Below are 11535 nucleotides of genomic sequence, written 5' to 3' on the forward strand. Positions count from 1 at the left end.
TTCACGGCACCTGCCGCCTGGGCCTGTGGCGGCGGGGGCTGCCGCCTTCCCATGTGGCGGCAGGCGCCACGTGTCGGCTGCCGCGCCTGCCGCCACGTCCCAGCTGGTCTTTTTTTGTCAATTTGATCTAAAAATGGTCTTTTCTGTCATTTGCATTGAGCAGGTGGTTTTTTTGAACAAAAAATCGCAAAAATGCCCCTACAAGTTTTTTTTCGTGTTCCTTGCAATTTTGACTGAGAAAAAAACTCATTGAACGCCCGCGCCGCTCCGATCTTCTTTTCCGGCGACGGCGGCGGTGGAGGCGGCGGTGGCAGTTTGGCTTCGCTCTTCCTTGGTCTGAGGATCTCCACCCGCAGGTATTCTTCTTTCCAAACACTACTCCTCTACTTCAGTGGAGTGGAGTGAAGATCTATCCTAACATGGGTTAATTCCTTGGAATTGTCGCTGACGAACCCTAGCTTGGATTGCGTAAAGAAACCCTAGCTTTGATTGTTCTGGGTTGATTCTCCTTTACTGCGGCAAATTTGATCCAAATTCCTCTTCTCCTTTTCAGTTTGTGCAGGATTTGGTTGCCGTGCGGTGGTCGGCCGGCTAGGGCAGGCGGCGGGGCCGGTCTCCTCTCTCATGCAGAATCGAATACAATCCCATCCTGCCGGAGCCTCGTCCTCTGCCTCCAGCGGCGGAGACGGCTCTGGTTCAGGCTTCTGTCTCAGTGATATAAGTCAGTTTTCTTCTGTCAACTCCTTCACATCATTTGATGAACTCGTATCAATGAATCTGGTACAACCGTACAATGCCATATTGCAGTGGAAATCGATGCTGGCAGCGGAGGAGACCACAAAGCACCAGGCTCCCCGAGGTCCAAGCATTCCGCTACAGAGCAGAGACGTCGCTGCAAAATCAATGAGAGGCAAGCCCCCAAATGCCCACCCTAGTCCATCCATTATGAACTAAATTATTCTTTCTGTGATATTACCCCCTGTCTATCGACAACCGTTAGCATTACTAACTGCAATGCAGATTTCAGATACTTCGTGATCTTGTACCACAAAGCGACCAGAAGAGAGATAAGGCCACATTCCTTTTGGAGGTCCTTGTTTTCTTCCCTTTCTCATGACTCCCTTTCCCCTATTTTGATAAGGATACCTGTGTATGCACTCCAGTGCACATATGAAGCAGTTGTTATCCTCTGCAGGTGATTGAATATGTCAAATTCTTACAAGAAAAGGTACAAAAGCATGAAGCATGTGCTGGTGGAGACTGGAGCCAAGAAAATACAAAATTGGCGCCTTGGGTAATCCACATTTCACTGGCCTCCGCTATTCATTACAGAAGCGTGGCTGCTATTTGCTATGCCATGCCAGTTCAAATTTGTGTGGTAAAGAATAATAAGAAAAACAAAATACTAAATTGGTACCTTGGGTAATCCACATTTCATTGGCCTCCCCTATTCATTTCATAAGCATGCCTGCTATTTGCTATGCCATGACAGTCAAATTTGTATGTGAAAGAATTGTATATGAAAATATCATATATGGCAGCCTAAATAAAGATTAACATGACAGCCATTACAATTTGCACCACTAAAGCATCAACAGAAATTATAGATTATTACGAATTTACTTTCCAGTACACATTCAGGAGAAATGTGTCCGGTTCGTTTATTAGATCCGCAACTAGCAACTTATTTCATTGCTGTTCACTGGAAATCTGTGACTCCAAAATCCTATGCAGCCGAGTAGAAAATTCTACCATAGAATTTCCGTGATGGAAAGTGTGCAAAGGTGAAGTTCACTATAATTTAACACTGCAAATCTTTTGAATTTTGTCAGCAAGTAGTGACTAACGTTCACTGTGGGTATATGCACAATGATTCAGTCATAAGTAATTAACCGAATTATTCTGTTCAGAAAAAAACAGTAAACCAATAATAGTAACTCATACATCATGTTGTGATTTATGGGTGTCATATTTTACTGCCTGTGCTAAAAAATATACACTGCTGAACAGCGGCGCAGTATCTCATATTTAACTTCTGATATGTTAGTTGAAATCAAATATTGACGTGTTAAGAAAAAATCAGGCCAAATCTGATGTTATTATCATTTCCACGCAGTCAATAATTGGAAATTTTATATTAGCTGTTAAAGTTAGGGATGTTTCACTGCACTCTTTCTAGGTATGTTTCTGAACAGATGGATTAATAGCGTTCAGCAATGCCTGGGGTTGAAACCTTAAAATTATTGAAATAACATGTTATATTATAACAGAGTAGCAATCGAGTACCAGTTGACCTCATGCCAGGTGTAGCACCCACAACAAAAATTGGCTCTGCTGGAAACTTTCTGGACAACAGCATCCCCACCATGCCAGAAATGCTGCAAAATGCTGAAACAGTAGTAGAACCAGCCAAGTTAAATGCAGGTATACGTAGATAATATGGTCTGTGTGAGTTGTTAGCCTTTTAGATTGTACTATTCAACAACGGGTGCTAATTGCTCTCATTTTTTTCTCAGATATTATAGAATCACAGTACCAGTCCCAATGGCAAGAGCTTTCATGTCCAGCGGATTGCCTTGTGGACAGTGAAATGAGCAATGAAAAAGAAGAATTGACTATAGATGAGGGTACCATAACTGTTTCCAGCGTGTACTCCCAAAAGTATGTTTCTAGCCTCCGCAAAATTCTCTGAAATTTTCCTTACTGATAATGCTACTAGTAGTTTTAGAGTTACTGGAACGAAGAAAGGGATTGCTATTCTTTATGGTACATATAATGCTAACTGCAAAAGATTTCTCAACTTGTTCTTGCCTGATATTTTATTCATTTCTTTGAACTCCAGTGTGTGTATGATGGAAAAAAAAGTGTATGTAAATACATAAATATTTACCCGAGTCGCCTCCGATGCCCCAATACAAGGTGTCATATCCGTATCTGATACCTATATCGAATACATATTATGCCATGGATACACTTGGATACATATCCACCCAGTATTGGGTTGGGCAAATACACACGTGTTATCCGCGCTGCGGTTCATAAGAAGTGATTCCATATGTTAGCATCTTTTTGTTAACCTTGAGGATGGAATTATCTTCGTCATCCATTTAGATGCATTTTCTTTTCTAATCAATTGCTCTGCATTTGGTATTCCTACATGTTCTTTTGACATTCATCTTGAACAGCTTTGACTCACACAACCATTATTTGTAATTCTTCTTAAACAGCCTATTTACAGCTTTGACTAATGCAATGGAAAATTTGGGCATCGATTTGTCACAAGCTAGCGTCACCGTGAATGTCAATCTGGGCAGGAGAGCAATTTCCAGGTCTACTAATATATCCAGTGCAAAGGTAACTGAAATAGTTTGAAATGCGCCTATCATGGAATATATTTATTTAGCATGTTGCAAAAAAAAAAGGAGTCATGATTAGCAGCCTAACTTTGTTCTCAACCACAATATGGTCCATGGTTAATACAGTGGCACATGTGATACATTAGAGGCTGGACCTTAGAAACACAAACTGTTATCCATATACGTAATACAGAGTATTATTCTAAGACCTAGTATGTTTTTTGTAAAACGGAAGTATAATAGAGATGGCAAATAGTAGATTCTTGCTATTACAAAAGTCAATTTACTTGTAATTTTTCATTGAAGGACTTGTATTATGCAAGCGCTGTCTATTTTTACTTTACCACCGGCTTGCTACTTGCCTGATCTTATTTCTTTAAATGGGAGCAGAAAGACATGCCAGCCGCAAACTGAATCATGCAAGGTACTGGGCAGGCCAAAAGCTGTTAGGAATCTGAGGAAGCGTTGAAGAGGCGGTCTAGTAGGAACCATTTCCCCTGGAGAATTTTCGTCTCTTGACTTGGTTTTTTGTATAAACCCTTTCTGCTATATCTTCCTGTGGCCCTCCCTTGATCCTCGTTGATTGTAAATTAAATTGGAATATGTGAAAGCATACTATATTATGTGCACATTTGTTGTATATGATGTTAGCTGACTGTCGGTCTGTCCGGAAACTACAGGCTACCCGGTCTCAGAAGGAAAAAGGAAAAACTGCAACACTTTATTTTGTTTACTTTCTTCTCTCCAGAGACGAGAGCTCTTTCCCATGTCTCCCTACACTACACCCACGGTCACAACAAACCAACAGAAAACGGTTTCTGGATAAATTTTTGAGTTCTGTGAGCTTTGTCCAAACGATAGATTCTGCGACATGCCTGAATCAGCAGCAGACGGCTACAGCCCTAGAAACAAGCAGAAAACCTTGGAATTTGATAACATTGCCTGAATCAGCACCAGACCAAGGCCCTTGGGTAATGACGATCGCAGAAAAACGTATGAGATTCCTGAGAACCACAGGCTATTACAACCACGATAACGATCAAACTCTCAACATTCCGCATCCTACCAAACCGGCACAAGATCGTGACTAACAGCTGATGGCAACTAAACCTACATCCATATTTACAAGCAAGCTACCTCTGCGACATCTCACTGTATCATCTCCATCAGTAACACGGCCTCTTCGCTTCCTGGCGCCGACTGTTGTTCTGTTTAAACCTAACTACTATAGAAAACTGAGTTGCAACTTGCAAGGAGAAGGGCCTTCAGCTGTTGTCAGTGTAGTCTTGCAGCCTCTGCCCTATAATATAGCGCTCATCCCTGATAGAATCGTGGAGTTTCACCAGGGCACCCCAGAATACCTTGGCAAGGTAGCAGAGCCCACACAAGGCGAGGCTGCCCAGCCATGCGAAATGGTACACCGCCGAGTTCACCGCAGCAGAGTAACCAAACCTTGGGAAAAGGCCCTTCGCAAGCACATAAGGAACACCTAGAACAATCACTAGCTTCATGGTGACAGGCATCAATATATCTTGAAAGACCCACTTTGCCCTCAACCCTGCAAAACCATCGTCCTTTGCTCGACTAAGCTTCCAGTCCCATCTTCCATCAATGAAATGAGCCAGGAAAGGCGCGTCCCTTGTCCAATGAGCCTTCAACAATGGTAACAAAAATATCTAATTAGAATAACTTGGCAAATTACCAGCAAACTACATTAAGTAACCATGTGCCCATTGCAAGATCAGTCAGAATAGAAACTCAGCCATCATTGAGCAGATATTGGCAGTTGATACTTGATAGCATTCTTGATGTGGCACGGGAGACGGGTTAAATATTGCAGGCTTTCTCAATGGGAAGAGTCAATTACAAAATTATTGGGACTAATAACGACAAAACAGCTTTGCAAATGAGATCGACTAAAATAAAATATGCACTGTTCATTTTGATAATTCGCTTTAGCAAGGAAACTATGCATTTTGCAACTGGTACAATTTGGGTGTCATGTACTCGCTCCGTTCCTGGTTTTAGTTCGAACTAAAACCACGGCAGGTATTTTGGAATGGAGGGAGTAGCAAATTTTCGCAAACAAGTGTGATCGCCTGATTACTGCCAAGTTTGGTACATACATGATAAATACAAGTTAAGAGGTCAGAAAAGTGACAAGACAGGTTGCATCTCACCAAATTAGTCCAGAATTTCAGCAATAGCAGCCCCAGGAACCAAATGCTGAAAAGGTCGAGAACTGGAATGTCATCAGCAGGCACAATGAAGGGTGACATCACTAGAAAATCAACCAGAAACTTGAAGGGTGATATCAGGAGAAAATCAACCAGCAGTCCTATCAGAATGGGAATGATAACAATCTGGCAACAAACAACAAGTTACTGAACTGTATATCTCAAAAAAAAATAAAAATTAAACCACCTCGATTAAAATGCTCACCCATATGAACAAAAGAGGAGAGCTCTTCAGAGCTGTTATACCCCACTTGCAGATGACAGAAGCTAGAAGGCATGTTCTCCCAGAAGTCATGTTGACAAATGATTCTCTAGAGGCGGCAATAATAGTTGATATGGTGCAAAATCCAACAGCAAATGCAAACAGATCTAAAAGAAAGATTGCCCAAGTAAGCCCAAATAAGATGAATAACATAAACAAATATTTACTTCATTTACAGAGGAATTTCAGTGATCATAAACAATTATTACCATTGAACTTAAATCCGCCTGCTACTGGCAGCTGAGGGATGGCCAACAATAATGCACGCCCAACTGAGATTGGAAAGATAAGCACAACAGTGTTGAATATCACAACAGTCAACCATGCTAGCACAACAAGCAGTGTCATTCGAACTGCAACAGATCTCCTGTTACAATGTGTAAGAAGGGTAAATATCTTCTAAAAATATTGTGCAGCCAACATCTTAAGTTTGCAAAACATTAATTAGTTTAATGGTAAAAAATGAGCAGGCAAGTATAGCAAATAAAACGAGATTAGGAGAAAAATCAAAGAAAATATAATTTATTTTGACTGAAGACTAAAATTGTCGTACTGAAGATGCAACAACGGCACACATATTTGTTTCTTGAAGTTTCGTTTTTACACTATCCATAGTGCCCGTGTGGAAGTAATATCAGACAGTACAACCCTATATGGATTTCACTTCAATATTTGATCCAGTTGTACAAGTTTGAGGATCCAAATATTCGATTTTCCAGTTCTGTGACATACTTGAACCACCTATGCAATGTTTAACCCCCAAATGATGGAGATTGCTGTGACAAGACACATTTGGGAAGATATACTGAGATAGACCAAACACCAACACTACTCCCTATCCACCAGAATGCATGTATCTTAAATGAATAGTCAACAATGAGATCATAAAGAAATAAAATTAGATCATAAGTATTAGAGAATGGGTGTGGCAGCATCAGGATACAAAATAGTGGAGAATGTACAGTCCCTTGAATGGACAAAAATATTGGAGCTTACCTATTAGCCATAGCTTCATAAGTGCTGCCATACTGGTCATTTGGTGCGACACTATTACTAACCTCATGTCTACAGGCTCCATCAGGCTGGACAATCAACAAATCTAATAGATCAAGAGCTTGTCCAGTAGTGGCAAACCAATTTCGCAGTATCTTCTCCACCAGTTTGTGAGGTTGAAGGTATTTGAGTGTATTGCAAATGAGAAAGCTCAGAAAAACAATGCCAGAAAGTAACTCTGCATAGGTCCGTGGCGCTTGCCAAAATGATGTGCCCTTAGTAGGAGGATCGAAGTAGCTACAGTTCATAATATTAAAATAAATGCGTTGAATCGCCAAAGACTGGCAGATGCATAAGATGAAGAAGAAAAAAAAAGAATACTTACGTGATATCTAATGGGAACAACTTAGGTGCCAATCCACCAGCGATTTGAACGGGAACAAGAAAGACCATACCAACATTGATAATGCCAGCAAAAAGACGAGGAAGCTTCTTGAAAGAAATAATATAAAATGGTTCGCGCATGGATAGTTTCACATTATGCTCTTCAGCAAGATGGACAAATGGAATACTAACTCCTGGCCTCAGTATCTATTCACAAGCAAACAAAAAAAATCACTGTTACACCCCTGAAACATATACTGCATGCACTATGAAATGATGAGATCACAAATACAGTACGATAAATACCGGGCGAAGAAGACTGGACAACTTGGAGCGTAGTATCAAAAAGATGCATCCAGTAAGCCAATGTAGAATAATAGAAGAAAAGGATGAAGTCCACAGAAGTTTGAACCTTTGATGTATTGTTGCACCAAACATTTTCGAAGTACAGATATCAAGAGACCAGCCAAAGAGCAAGGGAAATACTATAACCATGTTTATGACATTAAGAGAAAAGTTGGCAAAAGTGATCAAATTTGCGATCCCTCTGAAGAACATCTGGCAGAGAGAGAATGTCTTGCGGACCATTACATGTATACGATGCAGCCATCTAAAGGGGCTCAACAACCAGCATATCCCATCAGCCAAGATCTTGAAGAAAATGGCAATCAGAAGGCGCTCTCCCCTTGAGTATTGATGGAAAGTATGCATCCCAGCAAAAGTTACACCCAGTGAAAAGATGAACCCATATCCAATTAAAATGATATAAGCTGTTGAAGCGTATGAGTTGACATCATCCACATTTCCAAAATTGAAACATGAAACACACCATAGGATTATCCTTCCCAACGTGAACGGAACAAAACCAAACATGAAAGCAATGCCTATATCAACTATCACCACCTGAATAGAAAATTATTTAGTTAGAATTTTCTGCAACTAAGTATATTAGAAAAGATAAGCAGAAGATATCTGAAGCCTCCGTCCTACAAAAGCAATAAAGCATCCACATGTGGTGTTGAAGCATTGTCCAAAAATGTTGTAGATAAAACCATGGTGGAACTAGCCCAACAAGGTAACAAAAGCTCCCGCAACAGCACAATGATTAAAGCACCAAGGAGGACAAGGTTAGCCACTCATGGTGGTGCACTCAAAATAATGGCCTAAGAAATCCTAAACCTACATATTCGGAATAGTCATCCAACATTGTAATTTCTACGTCTCCAGGGTCCAGACTGATGGACAGCAAACCATATTGATGATGTCTCTCCCAATTGCAGGGTAGGAAAAAAGGTAAAGAACTGAACGCCATACAGTTTTACAAATGAACTCGTACTATTTTGGTCCAGGTGATAACCAAATCATTTAAGTTTTGCTATTACTAGCAATAGCCAGGACCGTAAGCGGCATCTTCACCTTGAACTGGAGTTATACTCTACCATGACCAATGTTAAGCAAAACCATCACAAGATGTGCTTAATCTCTAGATTTTCTTTTTGCGAGTAATCTCTAGAGTATAACTTCACTAATCAGTACTCTACTACTGCAGGTAGAATGTAGAATCCTCCCATCACAGTAAATAAGGAACAGTAGTTGGTGTTTGATGAAAAAACCCTTAATGCCAGGCTCTTGTGAATTACAATTTGCTTCTCTATTACTCATAAGATGTGAAAAGCTTGTGGACGTTCCCTCAAAAAAGGAAAACGATAAATGTACAGTCAGAGGGCACCGGGGAGATCAAAGCAAGAAGCATACCATCAAGGAAGCTTCCACGGTATGCAGCGCAAGGACTTGCAGGCTATCCAATCCCCCAAATCTGTTCTGAAGGTGAGTTTCCAGGCGAGCAACCCAGAGAGCAAATGGAGCAACAGCATCAGCACCAATTCTGGCAAGCCCGTTAAGCTGTCTAAAATGGCCAAGGTCCCTGACGAAGGCTCTTCTGATAGAAACACAGGCGAATATGGTATCCACGGAAGGCATGAACCTGAACCTGTAGAGCCCATCTGCGAAGGAGGTGGCGGAGAGACGGAGGGAGAGCAGGTGTCGCACTTGAGCAAAGCTCCTGGAGAGAGCGAGGCGCCATGTCCAGAGAGTGGTGACGGGCATGATGAATTCCCAGACGAGGACCGCGACGACGAGGGAGAGCAGCACGATAACCCAGCCCATGACCTTGTTGGCCAAGCCGAGCATGAATTCGGAGAGGGGCAGCCTCGCAGGAGCGTTTGGAGCGTAGAGAGGGCTGATGGTGATCTCGCGGCTGCACACCTGACCGAACGAGCACAGAAACATGAGCACCGCGTCGAATTGGAAACCCGGAGATCAGCTAAGCGCAGACCACACAGCAGCAACAGCATGAATCGAAATTACTAGCAAAAAAACAAGGGCATGGACCATTCATGGCGGATACGATCGATGCCGAGTGAGGGTGGGCGGAGGGGAAGACTGGAGGGGTACCTCGCACCGGGATTGGCGGCTGGTGGCGAGCCATCGGAGGAGGCAGTCGTCGTGGACGAACCTGATGCTGCCGCTGCAGGCGCAGGGGCGGCGCAGGGGGCGATCCGCCTCGGCGGGGAAGCGGCAGATGCGGCACTGGTCCCCATCTTCGTCATCCGAGCCATCCGCCGCGGAGGAGAGCGCAGTCTCTGGCGGAGGGACGACGGCAGCCATCCTCGGCGAAGCTTCCCTTGGTCTCTGGTCTCTCCCTCCCCCTTCTCGGAACAAGACACCTTCCGTGCGCTTCCTCTTTCTCTCGCTTCCTCGGCCGACACCCACCCTAGTTTGTCTTTATTGACTTGCTGTTGCTAACACTCTCTCGTACTTTTTCTGAATCACACTAAGCTCCTTTGATTGATTAAAAAAATCATAGGATTTTCGGAGGATTAGATTTTTTTTCAACTTTGTCTACCTTCAATCGTTTGATTTGTAGGATCGAATCCTGTATAATTTTTCTTCAGAAAATTATTTGTACCACATTCCATAAGAAATCTATCATCCACACCAACCTCTTGAAAAATATTCTTTGCCTTTTCTGTGATGCGATCATACAAACTCAAATCTCATAGGATTTGAATGAGCATGACATTCTTATTCCTTCGCTTTTACGGTCCTACAAATCGAAGAGGTCCTTCTTAGTTTTTTTTGGGTCCTTTGATTCCCAGAGCTTCAAAAGATAGTGAAAAAATTTATTTGAAGAGACATTCTCTGTGCCTTTTCTAGTAATCACATTTGAAAAGTATAGTCATGCACCTTGTGTTAAGAGTTAACGTTGTACTCTCTTGTTGAAAACTATGGTGCGCAATTGCGTACTGTCGAAAAAGAGTTAACGCGATTGAGAAATATGTATCACAAATTCAACAAGAGAGGTCGAGCTAACAACAAGGATGACAAGTGCTCGTATTTTTTTAAAAAAGGAGGATGACCCCCGGCCTCTGCATCTGGGAGATGCATGCAGCATGTTATTGATTATTCTCAAGGACCTTACAAAAGTACAACTATGACTGAATCCGCCATCTTGGCAACATCTGTCGCTACTCCTACCCATATGATGAAGGGGTGCAAGTCGGGCCACATACCCAGACCTCTCACCTAAGCCTAACATCTAAAGCCGGAGGCCCTGACTGAGCCATCTATCGGGTCCGGGGCACAAATCGGTCCGACGCACTCACATGTGTCATCGCCGCCCTCTTCCACTGGTCCATCTTCAGAGCATATTGAGGTGTCAACCTTGGTAGGTCCTCCGCCATCGGCGCCACCACAAGCCAAACAACGACCTCCACCTACGCGAGCCTAGAAGATCCTCCACCATTGATGCCACCACGACGTCAAACGACGACCTCCACCTACACGAGTCCATCTTCAAGCAACAGAAGTAGATCCATGCTAGGATAGGTCCGCACCACCGTCGTCGCCCACCACCCACAAGCGCCACCCAACCCCAAGGTTCCCAAAGCAGCGCCTTCAAGAAGGGAACGGCGCCGTGAGCGCCGCCGCCGCCCAACAAAGTTAGGGCTTTTGCCCGGGAAATCTAGGGGAAGGGGAAGTGAGGAGATCACTTGATAGAGGCAAAGGTGCCCCGTCTTTCGATGAGATGGTGGCTATCGTTTTGGTGGAAGTCAACTTTGACGATCCGACTACGAACGTGCGAGGACGTCGCGCCTTAGCAATCGCTAAACCAACTCCGAGAGGTTATTGACCATGCCGGAGCACGATCAACCTGACCACAAAGGTCTATTTCCTGCAAGCAAATGAAGAACAAGCAAGAAACTAAAATTGCAATCTGGATATTGCAAATAAAAGAGAAAAG

The 11535-nt window shown here is 43.0% G+C and overlaps 2 protein-coding genes across 5 annotated transcripts; one reads left to right on the forward strand and one right to left on the reverse strand.

Annotated features, from left to right (window-relative positions):
- The first annotated feature begins 216 nt into the window (after positions 1-216).
- On the forward strand, positions 217-4089 carry LOC119338060 (transcription factor BIM2-like). Its single transcript, XM_037610352.1, has 9 exons — positions 217-356; positions 554-721; positions 808-910; positions 1021-1090; positions 1196-1294; positions 2271-2424; positions 2517-2661; positions 3228-3354; positions 3747-4089. Exons 2-9 carry the CDS (start codon positions 625-627, stop codon positions 3768-3770), a joined length of 819 nt encoding a protein of 272 aa, XP_037466249.1. The 5' UTR covers positions 217-356; positions 554-624; the 3' UTR covers positions 3771-4089.
- A 170-nt stretch (positions 4090-4259) lies between these two features.
- LOC119338058 (probable E3 ubiquitin ligase SUD1) lies at positions 4260-9986 on the reverse strand. 4 transcript variants are annotated; one of them, XM_037610347.1, is made up of 9 exons: positions 9687-9986; positions 8988-9497; positions 7539-8135; positions 7234-7439; positions 6852-7145; positions 6065-6222; positions 5799-5962; positions 5537-5719; positions 4260-5008 (listed from the first exon to the last, which is right to left on the reverse strand). In XM_037610347.1, the coding sequence occupies exons 1-9, from the start codon at positions 9897-9899 to the stop codon at positions 4622-4624; spliced, it is 2712 nt and encodes a 903-aa protein (XP_037466244.1). In that variant the 5' UTR covers positions 9900-9986; the 3' UTR covers positions 4260-4621. The 4 variants fall into 4 exon arrangements, with proteins under 4 accessions (XP_037466244.1, XP_037466247.1, XP_037466246.1 ...); XM_037610349.1 differs by having other exon boundaries at positions 4872-5008; positions 5537-5582; XM_037610348.1 differs by having other exon boundaries at positions 4872-5008; positions 5537-5582; positions 5781-5962.
- Between the last annotated feature and the right edge of the window lie 1549 nt (positions 9987-11535).

Source organism: Triticum dicoccoides, chromosome 7B, assembly GCF_002162155.2.
Source record: "Triticum dicoccoides isolate Atlit2015 ecotype Zavitan chromosome 7B, WEW_v2.0, whole genome shotgun sequence".
NCBI classification, from domain to species: domain Eukaryota; kingdom Viridiplantae; phylum Streptophyta; class Magnoliopsida; order Poales; family Poaceae; genus Triticum; species Triticum dicoccoides.